Source organism: Vicugna pacos, chromosome 15, assembly GCF_048564905.1.
Source record: "Vicugna pacos chromosome 15, VicPac4, whole genome shotgun sequence".
Lineage (NCBI taxonomy): Eukaryota > Metazoa > Chordata > Mammalia > Artiodactyla > Camelidae > Vicugna > Vicugna pacos.
In genome coordinates, this window is record NC_133001.1 from 16,996,035 (window position 1) to 17,013,290 (window position 17,256).

At 47.2% G+C, this 17,256-nt stretch overlaps 1 protein-coding gene across 12 annotated transcripts in view; it reads left to right on the forward strand.

The window, feature by feature from the left end:
- Positions 1-4,942: 4,942 nt before the first annotated feature.
- Positions 4,943-17,256, forward strand: part of BCL11A (BCL11 transcription factor A) — a 98,312-nt gene continuing 85,998 nt past the window's right edge. For 3 of the 12 annotated variants that reach the window (XM_072937701.1, XM_072937707.1, XM_072937699.1), the window contains exons 1-2: positions 7,030-7,247; positions 13,356-13,685. In XM_072937701.1, coding sequence (XP_072793802.1) covers positions 13,457-13,685 — 229 coding nt within the window. In that variant the 5' untranslated portion in view covers positions 7,030-7,247; positions 13,356-13,456. Of the gene's footprint in view, positions 5,885-6,057; positions 6,530-7,029; positions 7,248-8,769; positions 8,823-13,355; positions 13,686-17,256 lie in introns of those variants that run through there. The other 9 variants (XM_072937700.1, XM_072937706.1, XM_072937697.1 and 6 more) reach the window with 6 other exon arrangements.

Genomic DNA, 17,256 nt, shown 5'->3' on the forward strand with positions numbered 1-17,256 from the left:
GAAAAAGGTGGGGGGCGGGGAGAGAGAGACAGAGTCTCCAAAAGCTCTTCCTCTGCTATTATTCTTTTATAAAACAACTTCACATCTGGACTGATAACTTGAATTCCACCCAGTGCCATTTAAATAGCCCAAGTTATAAACCTCTTAAACTTGGGGTTTATAACAGAAACACTGACAGACCCTTAACTATAGTGCCTCTATAGTAATGAAAGCACAACTATTTCATTATAGCAGTGTCTGGCAGGGCTGCTATAATTAAGAGTCTGTCAGCGTTTCCATTATAAACCCAAATTTTAAGAGATTTTTAACTCACATTGTTTTAAATCACATTGGGCTGAAACTTGCTGTACAAAATGTCAGGCCAGATGTGTGTGTGAGTGTGTGTGTGTGTGTGTGTGTGTGTATGTATGTGTGTTGTTTCTTTTCCTTTTATTTACTCTATCCTCTATTCCCCAGAAGAGGCAAATAAGTGAAGATCATTTTTTAACACTGGGTGTGAAAAACATGTACTGAAAAAAGTATTCCCTTATTAAAAGCAAAAGATTCATGGGGGGAGGGCACACAGAAAATGAAGTTTGAGATTTTTTTATTTTTGGTTGTTCCGATTGTTTTTCCCTTTAGAAGTACTCTCATTTAGAAAACCAGATTTGAACATATCTGAAAAGCAATGTTAAAAAAAATGAATCTTCTGATACTGGGTTCTTGATACTGGTTTATTTGGAAGATATTTGATAATGTGGACTACTGGAGGTGATGTTATCTTGAATTGTATTCTTAATGGTTCAGCTGTTCTGATCTTTGGGGTAATCTTTTTCAGCTCACCATCTTTGGAATCACTTTTAGGCTAAAATGTACTCTTACAAAGAGTTGCCTGACCAAAGCCTTATTAGATCTGGGGGAAAGTAATAGCATTTGGATGGTTAAGTTGGTTTCATTTATGTGGTTATAAAATTTATTCACTTATTTAGTCAAAAGCCATTTGTTGAGAATCTACTGTGTGCTGAATATTGTACTTGAATGTTTCCAACGTGGTCCATTAGATTGGCTGCACTGCCCAGCACCTATGTGTCCCTGATGTCAATGTTAGGGAGCTAAATCGAGTATTTCAGTGTTCCAACCAGAGTTCCTTGCTGTCTTCAAAGGGACCTCTTACTTAAGTGATGAGACTACTGCCCCTACTCTCCTCCCCACCCTGCCCCAATACACTGTTGACTCAGCATGCTGAAGCCCAGTCTAGACGGAAGTATGGATGTATTTAGAGCAGATTCAGCTTTTCATTTCCCTCCTTTCTTCCTTCCTCCCTTCTTTCCTTTTTCTGGGGGACAGGCTCATCCAGGTATGTGAAGTAGCCTGCTAGCTAGCTAAAGGCCCAGGGAGTCTCTGGAGAAATGCCAGACTAACAGTTCCTCCAGGAACCTCCTTGGGAGAAGTCTGCCTTTGCAGGTGTAGACACTGCCCTCCAGGGGCCCTCCTTAGGTCCCAGCCTCTGGATCATACTGGGAGCAGAGGAGGAAGAAATGTTATAGTGGGGTGGGGTCTGAAGGAGGCTGGGGATAAAAGGGGACTGTGGTCCTCATGCTCACCTTTCAATTTGAGGTGCCTACACAAAGCCCAACCCCATTCCTCAAGCACAACCCCCTAATCTTTTTAAAATTAATTTTTCCTTTGTCTTAACAACACCTTAGCACTCCCACCCTTAAGAACCCCCCAAACTATGCCAGATGATGAATCCAAATCTAAGTTTTATTTTTTTCAAGATGACTGCCCATTCTCTATTTTCTGAATTGCCATTAAGGGGGAAAAAAAAAGACGAAGAATGAAGTAAAAAGCAAGGTGGAAGCGATTGTATTAACCATTCATCCAGTCATTCATTTATTTATCTTTAAGTCTATAAAAGTGTTTCCCGCTAAAGGTAGACAGTGAATATTTTATTGTAATCTTGTAGTTTCCATCGAGACAGATCTTTTAACCCTTCATTCCCCAGCTCAGCCCGACTCTCCCGCGCCAAGCGATCCTCGGCTCAAGAGCTGGGACGGTATTAAGTCTCCCTCTTGGAGCTGTTTGTTGACCACATTCACGTTCAGAGCCCTGGAGCTAAAAGCACTTTACACCATAAAATAAAAGCACTGTCTTTTTTTCTAAAAGGTTACGTCTGGAGGCCACGCGGCTCATACTTCATACCGAAAACTACTGAAAGGACTATGAAATCCTCTATGATTTACACTCTCTCACTGCATTAGGGTATAGATCTGCTCGACTCTAAAAATACGGTGGGTTTCTAACCGACGTGAATATATGTGCATTATTTCAGAAAGTCTGTTAGAAAACTTGTCAACACATTATAAAGCATAAACCAGGACTTGGCTATTAAGTACGGAGATCAGAGGCAGAATATATATTACAGGAAGTCCTGGGGAGTCTCCTCCGCGGGCAAGATAGAAAGGAGGAGGAGGGGAGGGGAGGGGTCGTCTGTTGGCCTGGAGTTTACACGCAATGTCGTCACCAAAGGTTTGGGAAAGAGCCCAAGGAGCGTAATTAGTCCCTCAGTGGAATCAGCAAAGTATCTAGAGCTCCAAATGAAGTTAACTGAACGGCCAGAAAATAATTTTAACGTTGTCATAATTTATTACTTTCTAAAAGCTACTTTTGGAAAGGTAAATATACTTACTGTGTATTCAAGTGTGCGCGTTTAAAGTGACCTTTCACCCCTCTGCAAGCCCACCTGCATCATTAATCAATACTTATGTAATATTTTCAAAGCTCTTAAAACAACACATTTTTATTTTTTTGAACACACACACAAACCTTCCCCCTCCCCCACTTTTGGGGGAGCATCCAGCAGCTTTAGCGAGCATCCAGCAGCAATAAGGGAGGCGACGTCGCTCGTAGGGGTGAGCAGGAGGGACCGCGAGTGGGGGTCCGCAAGCAGAAGGATCAAATGCCAATACACAGCCCTGGTTTCCTGGACTGGGTGAAATCAGGCTGGGGGAGGGGCGGCAGTGGAAGGCAGTTCCTATTTCACTCTGGGCATTTTACGATGGTGAAATTAAATATATGTTAATGGTGGGAACGTCGCTGCTTACCTCTCTTTGGGCACCCAGGGAAAGCAGCTGCAAAACTGGGTTTTACATGTATGTTTTAAAATGTGGTTTCGGAAGGAACCCCCTGAAAGCTGAAACAAGTGCAATAACATAGCAGACCTACTTGTAACTAAATGCTTAATTTCCTATGATTTTTTAAAAAAGAAATCAATAAAATGTTGCCAGATATTTATAGGAAATAACCACGGATAGTGGCCCTGATAGGGTGCCGGTTTTAGAGAGCACACAATTGTGTAATGAATTGTAATTCAGAAGACTGTTAAATGTGAACCACAGAACCTTTCAGAGGTAATAAAGTCATTACTTTTTACACTACAGCCAACCCTGAAAAGCTTTATACACGCCATTATATATAAATCATATATATATATTTCTACAACACACATTCACTCATTTATATACTTTTATGGATGGATGGGAAAAATATTTAAATTTGAAAAGCTCGGTTCCGAAAGACTCTGACTCACTATTGTTACCTGAAGGGGATTTTATTTTATTTATTTATTTTTCAAAGGCCTCCCAGTTGTACTTTTTCCTTCCCTCTCCTCACCTTCCCTCCAACCATTCTCCTCCTCGCACCGCTCTCCCCATCCCCCTCCTCTGCAATGACATTCTTTTGGTTGCTCTAAGGCTAGTTGAACAAGACAAAAAAAAAAAAAAAGACAGTAGTAGAAAAGAGATGCCGAGCTGCTATGAAGAACTCATGAACAAGGGGAAATGGTGTAACGTAACGCTACAGAGCTTTACTGCAAGTGAATCTTCCTGCTTCTTAAACAGGATTTGAGTTTTCCCCCCCTTAAACTGGAGGAAAACAATAACAACAAACCACATTTACACAAACCCAGTCTAGCCCTCATCTCTCCTAATGCTGAGCATCGAAACCTCCTTTTCTTCCTTTGAGGAGCCCGAAGCTTCGTCGAGCTAGGCAAGCCAGTCATTTTCTAATGGGTTTGAAACTTTACTAAGACAGCACATGAATAAACAGCCGCTGGCCGGCGCGGCTGGGAGGTGGGTGCGCGCGTGTAAGCCGGGGGCCTTCTTTTAAAACAATAAAGCCCCCCGCCGGGTGGGTGAATTTACGAAAACGACGTCCCTTAGACTGAGGAGGGGAAAGAGAAGACAAGAGGGGTTGTGGAGCAGCTCAGAGGAGAGTGAAGGAAGGCTCCTCGCTCCGCAGACACACACTCACACACGTCCACCTGCAGCACACGGAGCCTCGCGGGCTAGGGCGACCCGCCTCCACCCTGCACCCTCCGCGCCTTCTTTGGACCCTGAGTTCATTTTCCTCTCCCTCCTGCCCTTCCGGATTTGGAATCGCGGCGCGGTCTCGGCGGCTGCGGTGGCGGTGGCTGAGGCTACAGGGTGGCGCAGGCAGGCAGGGAGACTGGGAGGCGGGAGACGCCGGGGGACTTTTGCAGGCACGTTTCTGAATAAACTTTCCAATCGCAGGGGGTGCTGTTGCTGTACATTTTACGTAAAACTGAAAGTATCCCACGCCAGAGTGAAGCCCGCTTTTTGACAGCAGCAGCAGCAGCAGCGTTTGTGTGTGTGTGTGTGTGCGCATTAAAGAGACAGGGGTTTATTTCCAACAGGTCTCCCCTAATTCCCCGGGAACGTCTGCAGAGGGGGCCGTGAACTCCGGGGTGTGCGGCTCCGCCAGGGGTGCCTGGGGAGCGCGGTGCTGACCCGGGGCGGTCTGAGCCACCAATGTGGCCTCCCCGCTGCTCCTGGGAGCCAGTGGCTCTCCCTTTATTCCTCACTTTCTTTCCCCGGATAACAGTACAGGACTAGTTATGCTCTCCCCGTAAGAAACATTTTCTTGCCATTCCTCAGTGCTTTTGCAGTTGCTCTTGTAGTGGGAGGGGGTGTGTCCTTCCTTGGGACCCGGCTCGGGGACCTCCCGCGGCGCGAGGAGCACGTTCCCAGAGACTGGCACTCTCGGGACTGCCCGTGCTTTGTCCTATGGTCGGCGGCCGCTCCGTGAGGTGGACGCTTCGGCGCCTCCCTCGCCCTGGGTCCGGGCGCTCCACTCCGGGGGCTGGAACGTTTTCTGAGTCTGGCTCCCCGTTCTTTTTTCCTCGGCCTTTCTCTCTCTTTCCGCAACCCTAAAGAGCTTCGACTCTGCTCCCAGTTGCATTCAGACCCGATCACTTGTCAGGGCGTTTAGATCCTCGGCCCCTCGGCTCGGCCTGGGGGCGCCCTCCCGGCCCTCTGGCCGGGGCCTGCACCGTCTCCCTCGCTCTTGCCCTCTCTCTCCAGGCCGCCCAGGCTCTTGGAGGCCCCCGCGCTGCCCCTCCTGACCCGCAACCCTCCAAACTTGAGCTGGACTCTGCTTCGCCGCGCGTTCCCTCCCGCCTCCCCTCACCCGCCGAGGAGCTGTAACTTGGAGGCTCAGCTCTCAACTTCGGGTGATTTTCCTTCGCTATCCTCTGCTCGGGCAAAGTTTCTCGAGCGCAGCCGCGGGCTCACGGCTTTTACTTCGGCCCCGGGCGTCCACACGCTGGGAGCGAGCGCGGCGGCAACAGCGGCGGAGAGGGGAAGTGGGTGTGCGCACGCAGGAGGGTGTCCGGGAGCAACTCTACCTGGCTTCCCTCCGCCCGCGCTTCCCCGGCCCCTGCAGCCTCCCCGTACACTCTGGTTTTTTTTTTTTTTAATTTTAAATAATCTTTCATTTTAGGGTCCGCGTGCGGGGGGGGGGAGCAGGGCGCATGTCTTGTTCCCCCCCCCCTCCCCTTTCTTCTCTCCCGGCCACGCCGCCGCCTCGCCGCTCGCTGCGGCCACTGGTGAGCCCGCGGCCCCAGCGCCCCCTCCCCTTTGCCTGCCCCTCCCCCGGGGGCCGCGTCTGGCGTCTGCGGAGCCCCCCGCCCCGCACCTCCCCCGCCCCGCACTGGCCATTGGCTTGTCCTGGTCTCTTTTTCATGTCCAGCCCCTGATGTGTGTCCATTGGTGTGAGCTTCCCCTTCCCTCCTCCCCTTCTCTCCTGCTCGCCCTGCCCATGTTTTGTGTGTCTCTGTCCATCCAGACTCCTGACGTTCAAGTTCGCAGGGACGTCACGTCCGCACTTGAACTTGCAGCTCAGGGGGGCTTTTGCCATTTTTTTCATCTCTCTCTCTCTCTCTATCTCTCCTCTCTCTCTCTCTCTCTCTCTTTTTTTTTTTTTTTTGCTTAAAAAAAAAGCCATGACGGCTCTCCCACAATTCATCTTCCCTGCGCCATCTTTGTATTATTTCTAATTTATTTTGGATGTCAAAAGGCACTGATGAAGATATTTTCTCTGGAGTCTCCTTCTTTCTAACCCGGCTCTCCCGATGTGAACCGAGCCGTCGTCCGCCCGCCGCCGCCGCCGCCGCCGCCGCCCGCCCCGCAGCCCACCATGTCTCGCCGCAAGCAAGGCAAACCCCAGCACTTAAGCAAACGGGAATTCTCGCGTAAGTAACCCAATAATAGTAATAATAATTATTAATAATCACGAGAGCGCGCAGGACGAGAAGCAAGAGAGAGGGGGAGAGAGGGGTGTGTGCATGCATTTAAATTTTTTTTTCACGAGAAAAACCTCCGAGAGTCAGGATAAAAGAGATTAAAGGGAGAGAGGGGGAAAAAAAACCCAACCTCATCCCATCCCGAAACATAACCGTGTGTACACTTTTGGGATAGCATGAACCTTTTAATTTTATTTAATTTTACAAAAATTTGACTCCTCCTCTTTCCTGCTTTCCGCTGCTTTATTTCGCTTTTCGAAAAGGAATGCAATGATTTCCCCTCCGATTTTGCAAAATAATGAACAATGATGTGGATGCTGACAACTCTTGTGCAAACCTAAGGGAGGGAACTGAAGGGGCAAGGGGGGTTGCTTCCACTCACGGTAGGAAGGAAAACGGGGGGTGGGGAGCCCAAGCCTAAAAAAACAATTCCCAGGAAGAAACGAGGTGAGACTGGCCCTCGGACACCAGCGCGCTCTCGATCAAGTGTGCACCGAAAGGAAAGTAGTCATCTCCACAATAGTGAGAAAGTGGGGTTGTGGTAGGGGGCCCCCGGCGCTCTGGAGTCTGCGGAGTCTGGAGAGGGGCCGCGGCGACAGGGAGAGCTTAAGCGACCGGGAAGGACAGGAGAAGCGGCCGGCGCTGCCTCCTTTTGTTCCGGCCCGAGGTGGGTGTTTGTCCCGCTCCCTTTTGTGCCGGCTCCTCGCGCTTGCCCTCCCTCGCCGCCGCCACCGAAGGGCAGGAGCAGGGCTGGGGGCGAGCAAGAGAGGGAGGAAAGGTGCCCGAGCCGCCGCCGCCGGGGTTGCAGCTGTCTGCCCCTCCCGGCTGAACCTCAGTGACGGCGAGCAGACGTGCAAAATAAAATAAAATAAAATAGGGCAAGAGAAAGTGAAATTTCTTGCCCCTAAACAGACGCCAAACGTTCCGCCGTCCGTTTTCTGCAACGCTGTCTTTGACTCCCCCACCCCCCCTGCAAAAATCTCACGATCTTTAGTACAGGGGAGAAATACAATTACCCCCCTTCCCCAAAACCCCTCTAGTTGTAAACTTAGAGCGCCGGCGGCACGGAGAGGGAGCGAGGAACTCCCTCCTCTTACTATTTTTTGGAAGATTTTCAAAAAAAGTGGAAGTGGATTTTGATTGGGAAAAATCTCGTGTCTGAATGTTTACAAGCACCGCGTGTGCGGGAGCCTCCTGCCAACAAACAGACAGAGGACCGAGCGCCGCGCGGCAGCCCGGGAGCGGGCGGCGGCTACGGCCGGGCCTCGCCCGGGCCTCGCCGGGCCTCGCCGCGCCCCCGCCCCGCCCGGTATCGCCCACCCGGCGCCCGCCGCCCGCCTGCCTGCACAGCTGCATGCCGTGCCGCGACTCCGCGCCAGCCGGGTCCAGAGTCCACTCTGGCCCCCCAGCACAATGCCCAGACCTCCTCCCGGCCAACCCTACTGCGAAATCGGCTGGGGAGAAACTCGGTTTTGCAAAGCATTTTTATTTTGCAAAGCAACCGAGAAAGCGTGTTCTGCCCACCCCTCCCCTCGATGTCTCTTGCCTCCGGCTCGGGGCGTCGGAGAGGTCACCACGTGCTTTCCTTGACCCCCTCCCACCGGGACTGGCCACTAGCCCCCCGCTCCGAAGCGCGGCCGAGTCAGATGGGGGTCGGGAGCGGGTAGGGGAGTAGTATGTTCGAGTATGCGTTTGGGGAGTATTGGGTCCCAGGACCCCCATGCACCCCACCCTTGAGTTCTTGCCCTCAACCTCGGTCCTGTCTCAGTCAGGGGGTCATTGTGAGTCTATATAAGGGAGGATGGGGTGGGTGATTGGATGGCTGTCTCCGGGCCATCAGAATGCGCCTGGAAAGGCGGGCGGTGGGCACTTAGGAAAGTTTGGCTGCGAGGGAAAGAAAGGCGTGAGAGGGCCCACCGCCCTCCCTTTCCTCATTCTAGACCCCTATTTTAATTTCTGCTGCAATTTTAAAGGACCACCCTATACCCAGTTCTGTATTTTTTAAAGGGGTGTATGTGCGTGGGGTGGGGTGGGGTGGGCATAGGGAATTGAATTTTTCACTGGGCCCTGGAACTTGTCACACACTTCGAAAGCTCCCCCGCCCGGGCACGTTGCGGGGCCCTCCCTCTCCCCACCCCCGCGCATCCCTCCCTCGCAGCTCTCCCCCGCCCCCCACTCCCCCGGCCGCGCCGGATGCGGAGCAGACGCGGCGCGCGGCGGTGTGAAGTTACAGCCCGGCCAGGTACCGGCGGGAAGGAAGGGCAGTGTTCGCAGCACTCGGGAAAGCCGGGCCCTTCTTCGGAAGGAAGAACTGGGGGCTCAGAGGACGGACTGAAGCATGGAGTCCGGGCTGCTCCCCCGTCCCCCATCCACCCCGGGTCCATCCTGGGACACTCTAGGCTGGGTGGGTTAGCCCCCCTCTCCCAGTGTCTCAGGGCGGGCTTTGGGTTCAGAGGCCAGCTTGGAGGGGGTGCGGGGGTCGCTCCTTTCTAATTTTCTGGGTTCGCAGAGGGGGCGGGAGCCATTCTGGTGTTCAGGACCCCTTTCTTCCCCCACCATCCTCCTCCTCTTGGGCTGAATGAGCCATTCGGTCGCTAGGAGGCAGAACAAGATCAAGAAAGCTCAGCGAACTTGAACCTGTACCAGAGCCTCCCCCACCCCCGCTCTGCGTTCTCGGCCGTGAGGGAAGAGCTTCGCGAGGGTGGGGGTGGGGGAAACGGACGGTTAGGCAGAATTCCCTTTCTACCCCCATCACCCCTTACGTCTTTGTTCTTCATTTTGACTTTAAAAATGCTTTTGGCCAGCGCTGCGGAGAAGCGCCCGGGCGCGCGGCCGACACCCCCGTGCGGCGGGAGTGGAGCTGGGTGCAGTTTTCGTTCTCTTTCTGGCGGGCATTTTTGGTAGGGAGGAAAGGGGAGTGCGCGCTCTCTGGCTTCAGGGCAAGGCCAAAGGGCGGGATCCGGCAAGTTTGCACTTAAGTCTCCAGGTTCTCTTCTTGCACCCTCTCGCCTCCAAGCAAAGCACGGATAGAGGCGGCCACAGCGGGCTTGCAGGCGGCTCTGCAGCCCGACCCCAGGCTCCCCCGCCTCCTACAGCTCTAGCCTTAGAGCCCGAAATCACAACAATAGTAATAGTTATCATCATAATGATGCGGGCAAGCAGCGTCATTAATAATGAATAACCGCAGCCGCCGCTGCGCTGCGCACACCGGTACCCGGAATTGCGGGAGAAACGCATTTGCAGAGATCCCCCAAAGTAAAAAGTGTGAGCCTGTGGACACAGAATCAATTTCAAGACCCGCGCTTGGGGTGTATGCGGTGATACCAAGACAGCACTAGGTTAACCAGCCGAGTTTTCCAAGCCTCACTTCCCATTTCTTCAACTGGCGGGCCAGAGGAACCGTCGTCACCCGATGGCCGGGCAGGACCGGCGTGGAGGCGGCCGTCGGGGCCCCAGGCTGCCCGCCGCCCACCGCCCCCGGCCCCCGGTTTCCGGCCCCACGGCCCTGCGGCCGCCGCTGCACGTGTTTGCAGCGAGCGTGGCCCAAGCTTACGGCCAGCACGCTGCTCGCTTTGTGCTTCAGAGTCCCGGCGCCCAACTTCAGTTTCTGCAAAGCCCACCTCCGCCAGGCCCCCTGCCCTGGGCCTGTCGCCCCTGCCTTCTCTTTTGTTTCTTTGCTTTTGCTTTCTGCATTTCAGCCTCCGTTTGCTTCCTTACCCTGTTAAGACAATCAAAGGGAAAGACTTGGAAAGCAAACTTGAAGGCAGCGCTCTTTTCCCCTCCCCCTCCCCAGCAGCCCTCGTTTCCCTTGCTGCTTCTCCACATTTCTTCTAAGGCTTTTTTTTTTTTTTAATTTATTCCTTTGCAACTGCAGAGGAAAGAGATCTCAGTCAGCCGCTGGGGCATTGAGACGTTTCAGTCTTGCTGTTTGAACGCAGAAGCATTTTATTTTCTATTTCTTTTTCCCCTTGTAGAGAATTCGCGGCTAATTATTATGATTATTTGCCCACTCCCTTCCACTTCAATCCTGGACTCCCCGCTTTGTAGCCAGAGCTTAGGCCGCAGCTTAGAAACGATGGTATTGTGGGGGCGAAGGAGGATGGAATTGAACTGAGGGAGGGGGTAAAATGGCTGAGGTTAGGAATGTTTTTAGGGAAAAGGAAATTTGCATTAAAATACAGAGAAATTATCAGATGCCCAGAAAGGAAATGTTGATTGCCACTGAGAAAAGATGTCAATGCAAATCAGTAGATTACACCAAGAGAATTGTATTTTCATATTTTCTTTGTGCCCCACTTCGTCTGATTTTTAATATTAATACCAGCAATGATAAGAACACATTTTGGTATTTCTCTGAACATCACTAGCCAAATGTTTAGCAGGGAGCCCGATGTTAAATGTATTTCATACGTTAGGATATAATTCTTGTTAATTAGCAATAATTTACGTTAAGAGCATAGAAAATGTTGAGGTTATAGGTTTTATATCTGTACATTTGATCATCTTGTTATTTTCAAGAACTTTGCCTCCTATAAAATTAATTAGGTGAAATGTGGAGGTGTAATCAGCAACCTCTGAATTACCACTTCATTTCCTGGTTTTGATTGTAAATCAGTTCAGTCACTACATTTAGAAGACTTTAACCAAGTCTGTTTTATACTGCATTACCTTTAACTATTTGATACCTAGGAGAATATTTTCTTTTGCTCCTAAATAATATTTCCATTTGCAGAAATGTTTCAGGCCTCGGGAATAAAAAACAAATCTTCACGGTGGATTTTAAAAAATGGCTTTTTTGCAAAGGTTCTGTGTACTTCTGACTTTAATAAAATATTTTCCCTGAGTCTATCTTCAGTCTGTAAACCTCAGGACTTGTAGTTAATGCTGAACAACAACAAAAAAGGCCACATTCGTTAATGTGTACTTAAATTCCTTAATTCAAATAGGAGGGATCTTAGAGAATGACTTCCCTATTCAGTTCCTCACTTGGTCAAAATGAAAGCAAATGTAGGAGAAAAATGACATAGAAGCATAATGCAAAAGCACTTCTGTTTGTCTTCTTTTATTTGAGAAGTATGCATATGTATTCTGTATTTATCTTTGGTCAGTATGTTGGGCAAAGTAATATAAGTGCTTACGTTGCTGTCTTTATTAGTAGGGATATAACCTTCATATTCCTGTGGTGACCTTATGTTAAATTAGGAGGAGTACCAGAGGCTAGAAATTATGACATGTCCTACTTGAGCACAGGTGCAGCTAGGCAGGGCTCTCTCAATATTATTTCACCCAGCACATCTGGGAGTTACTCCAGATCTTCCCCCTCAATATTCAGCCTGGGTAGGGTTGAAATAAATTTAACCTGAGTTCACTGGATTTTTGCACTTTATCAAAATCTGTTCCAATATTCTACACTCAAATTAAAATCTATTTTTTGATTCTCTGTGGCTTTAAGTTCATTAAATGTGAAATTGGCAGCTTGCTAAAGAAGGTCAGACTGATTAACTGTTTAAGACTTGTACATTTCTGCTTCAGTTTTATTAACTGGCAGCATCCTGGATGTGTTTTGTATTTTATGATATTTTGTGTATGTGTGTGATAGAGTAAGCATAAGGTTTCAGAAGCAGAGACTTACCAACTCTCTTTTCCCCTTTGAAAGGCTAAAAAATGAGAGAAACTGTTCAAATAGATGCTGGAGTATTTGGGTGCAAATTTAAAAAAAGGAAACAGGAATGAAAGACATATCTACCTTGTTATAGCATCCGCTGGTGATTTTGTGTGCAGAAATAGTCTCATAATGAAGCGTTTTGGAGCTCATTCAGAAAATTAGTCAACTTTGACAACATTAGGCAAAGTATTTCAAGTCTAAAGAAAGGACTTCTCAGCCTTGCTCTGAAATGTGGCGTTTGCTTGACCATTCTGATTTTTATGTGTTGGGGGCCACCAAGTGCAAACATGTTTAGAATATTTTAGGCATTCCTTTCTTCAGAATGAAAAAATGACTAATTGGCTTATTTTCTTAAGTACTCAAAAGTATCCCATTTAGCTAATGTGTCTGAGAAGAATTGCCAGTGAATTTGGTATTTCTTTGATTTTGTGGCACTGCTGAGAGTGAGATCAGAAAGGCTTTTGGCAGTGTGAATTATGCTGCGTTATGATTATTATTTAGATCTGTTTCACAGGTGAATGCCGTCGTTTTCTTATTATGGCAGTGTAAACGTGGCACATTTCTGTGTGATGTAGTAGCTTTCTAATTTATGAAGCCATGTCTCTGTATATTTAGGAGCATATACATTCACACACAAAGGGTATGTGTGTGTTTATTTACCTCTCCTTTTATTCTTGGGCACAATAGATAACTTAGTCTATAGGAAAAAAGAAACAAATTTGGTTTCAGTCCATGTTTTTACCAGTTTTTTTGAGGGGGTAGTTATTATTTAAGCTTTCTTTCATGTTTCTCATTAACTATTTATTTAACAGTTACATTCTTTCTAAACTCATGAACGGGGTGTGTGTGTGTGTTTTCTCTGTAAGTGTGCAAGTCAGACAATTTTCTTTATATATATGACGATTTGTCTCATTGATAAATTTACTTTCTTATTGACAACCTTCACATCCTTGTGCATTTTAAGTGCTTACATTTTTCTGGGCATTAAATGGAGGAGCCTAGAAACCCTTTACGTAATGTGCTGGGGTGGGATGGGGTTGAGAATGTATTTCCCCCATTTCTCTCCTTTCTGGCACTCTAATAATTGTGCTTTTGTTTCTTCAACCACAGCCGAACCTCTTGAAGCCATTCTTACAGATGATGAACCAGACCACGGCCCTTTGGGAGCTCCAGAAGGGGACCATGACCTCCTCACATGTGGGCAGTGCCAGATGAACTTCCCGTTGGGGGACATTCTTATTTTTATCGAGCACAAACGGAAACAATGCAATGGCAGCCTCTGCTTAGAAAAAGCTGTGGATAAGCCACCTTCCCCTTCACCAATCGAGATGAAAAAAGCATCCAATCCCGTGGAGGTTGGCATCCAGGTCACGCCAGAGGATGACGATTGTTTATCAACGTCATCTAGAGGAATTTGCCCCAAACAGGAACACATAGCAGGTAAATGAGAAGCAAGGAGAAAAGCTGTTTGCATGTTTTCTTTTCATTTTCAGAGGCGCTGTAGCCAAGCACTAAGGAGTGGTGAAATGCTTTCTCCATGTGACTGTCCATGACAGCCCTGTAATGTTGAAATAATCATTCCTATTGCTTATGTCCAGAACACACAAAAATAAATATTTTCCACTTCACTTGAGTCAGATGTAGGCAGAATAGGTTACACACACCTGATGCCCTCTCTCTGGATCTGCTGATTCTAAATATCTTTCCTTTTCTCTCCCTTTCTCATTTTTAAGTGTTAAAGCTTACTACACCCAGCCCAGTTTCCAATGTCCACTTCCAGCCTTGGTGACGAATCAGAGGCAAAGTGACCATATGGGCATTTGTAGTTCAGCCAGTGACCTGTTTGAGTCAGAATGCCTGGTCAGGCCTCTCTGGATGCAGTTCGTTTTCGAGGCTTCCGTGAAGTTGGGTGGGCTGGCAGGGCATTTTGGAGGGGCTGGAAAGAGTTAACTGTGCTACGGGGCTAGCCTTGGATCCATATTGGCTGTCAGCCCGTATGGGGCTGTAATTAAACACAGCCCTGTGGTGGGATGACACCATGACCTTGACTTTAAGATGCCATTTTCGACTGGCCAGGCCAGAGTAGAGAGGGCAGTTGCTGAAGCGCACAGACATGCTTACTCGAAAAGTTTAAGGGCATGTTGGAAATTTCAAAAGGTTGGTTTGACAGGAACGGCTGCTCCCTGCAGCCTGCCTCCTCAGCTAAATGATAAATGCTTCTCTGTGCTCTCTCTTGTCTCTGATGTGGTTTTGACAGATGTATCTTGATTTTGTTTGTGGTTTACACAACCGCATGTCACCCTTACAAATGTCCAGTGCAGACTTCCACTGTTTCTGCTATAACACAATGTTAAAATTCTCTTGGAAAAATACATACGTGTATTCAACAGTTCTCCTTCCTTTGGTTAAATTTAGCAGAGAGGTAGCTAGGGGTGTGGGTTTCTCAGCAGCTCAAGGGAAAAGGAATTAATGGCTAACAGAGGGACTTAAATCCCTACTCTAAGAGATAAACAGCACCACTATATAGTGACCCTTAACACATGTTTTAAAAAATGAAACAACAGTGATTTAACACATAAGATGAATTGAATGCCGATTCTGTGTTGACAAAACAGGCATGCCTGTTAGTGAATGACTTCCCTCTGTTTCCCCGCCCCTGCCCCCCAAGGCAGAAGGTTTGTTCAGTTTTAGGAAGGGAAGTGCATATAATGGATTGATTCACTGGAACTTGTCCCTCCAACCTACTTCGACCAGAGTTGAACTGCAGTGGGTCAGTGGTCCAGAGGGGATTAAATGTCGTATTATTTCTCCTCTCCCCCTCTGAAATTTGATCATTAAAATCAAATGTGGCCTTTCTTTCTTTCTTTCTTTCTTTCTTTCTTTCCTTCTTTCCTTCTTTCTTGCTCTCGCTTTCGCTCTCTTTCTTTCTTGCTCTTTCTTTCTTTTTTAATGCTTCTTGCAATGACACTAGATACTTTTCCTTTAGTGATATGAGAAATCTGCTGCCAGGGAAGCTGCATTTACAACATACGTTTCTCAAATCCACCACATGTAGCTTATATGACATGCAGGTTAGGATTTTATTCCCCATCCCCCGCCCCGACCCCCCAGTAGGATATGGCAATGACCATTTCCATGTGCTGTCTTGTGACTGGAAGGAAAATGAACAGAAGTGTAAGGCATGATTAATGAAGCAAGAGCAAGCGGAAGGGGATTTGTCGTCTTCGGAGATCCAAAGCCTTTCTAAATCACCAAATATGGAGTAACGCTTGCGTGATGTAACATCGTATTTACATATTGAGCTGCTCGTTTAAAAGACAAAACACAGTGTCTGTCAAGCAAGAATTAAAACCATACTTCTTACTGAGGTTCCAAATAGGTTATTCAGTCTCAGATTAACCAGCTTGAAAATTCTGTGCCTCTGTACTTAGAGAAGAAATCTAAAAAGCTGGGGGAAGGCCCTATAGTGAAGGCTTTTTACTGTCACAGTTGTAAATCTACGTAGGGAAAGGAGATATTTTTCTCAACTAACTCTCTGGGTGTCATAAAGATTCTTTTTTTTTTTTTTTAAAGGAGTAGGACAGTAACAGAGCCCAAAGAAGCTCCCCACAAAAAGCACTTTTAAAATATATTCTATAGGGCTAATGCTAAGTAATTTCACCGAGATGAAAAGCTACCTAAGCTATCTAAGATATTCAATGGGTTCACCAGCGCTGCCACCCAGGTGAGGTAAACCTTTCATGAACGAATAATTAAAAAGTCTTGATTCCTTTCATTGTGTTTAATCACCTGTTCCCACCCTAGAATTGGCTGAACATAAATAGCGTGGTCACATCTCAAAGCGAGATGTCAGTAACTAGAATCACGACTTCTCATAATTCACAGTAATGAATTAAGAGTTTCCTATGGTGAAATTAACATTCTACCCTTGCACATAAATTAAGATGCCCTGGCTCTCAGGTGCCTCTGAAGCAAAGTTCTGGAAACGGCTCTGTACCCCCAGCCCATTTCTCTCAAGCACGTCTTCACAATTCCAAGTCTGCTTTTCTTTTTATGGTGAGGAAGGAAACAATAAGAGTAATCACTCAGTAGATATTTGAATTGTGTCACAAAAAGAAAGGAGAGGCAATGCTCTGTATTAGGAAAGAGATATATTGATGAATCTCTAGAAGAATATGTTTGGCAACCATATAAAAGGTAGTCATTTAAATGCGCTGTGTAGGAAAGGCTTTATTAAAGTGATGTAAGTTGGATGTGAGCTTACTGTGTGCTCTGTGCTGTTTTATGGGCAGGAAGCTGGAATAAAGCAGTGACAGATCTTCTTCCTGAGATAAATAAAGCTTAGAATTCGGGCCTTTCACATAGGAGGATGAGTGGAGTTCTTTAAGCCTTCAGTGAGATGGTATGCATTTTGGCTGTACATAGGCCTCTCAAAGCTGAGTATTTTTTAGAAAGTTTTTAGAAAGGATGATTTTTACCTGGTTGACTACACACATATATGTTGGTCAGGTTGGTTTTTTTTTCATTTATTCAGATATTCAAAATATTGTGTGATTGTGACCCATTGAGACCATTGAAACAGCATTAATTTAGCTGGAAACGAGTAGGTTATATTGTGCAGAGCCCGGTTCATCAATTTGTGTGTCAGATATTCACCATCAGATATCAGCAGTCTTTGACTGGCAGTCAGGACTTTTCATTGGGGTTTTGTTTTGCTTTCTAGTTTCATATTTTGTGAGAGGGGAGATACTCATTGAAGATTAGTGACTGTGGAACTGCTGTTCACTTATAGAAAAGGCCAAAAAATACCATCCCATGGTATTAGCTTTTAGGTTTTGGCTTATTGCACATAGAAATCTTTAAATTAGGATTGGGTTGTCATAAAGTTAGCTTTTTGAGAGAATGGGAGAAAATATGACAAGTCCTGGAAAGCATAGTGAAGTACTATTGATATACAATATTTTTTTTCTCTTTAAAATCATGGGCATAGACATCGATATCAGGGTATTTA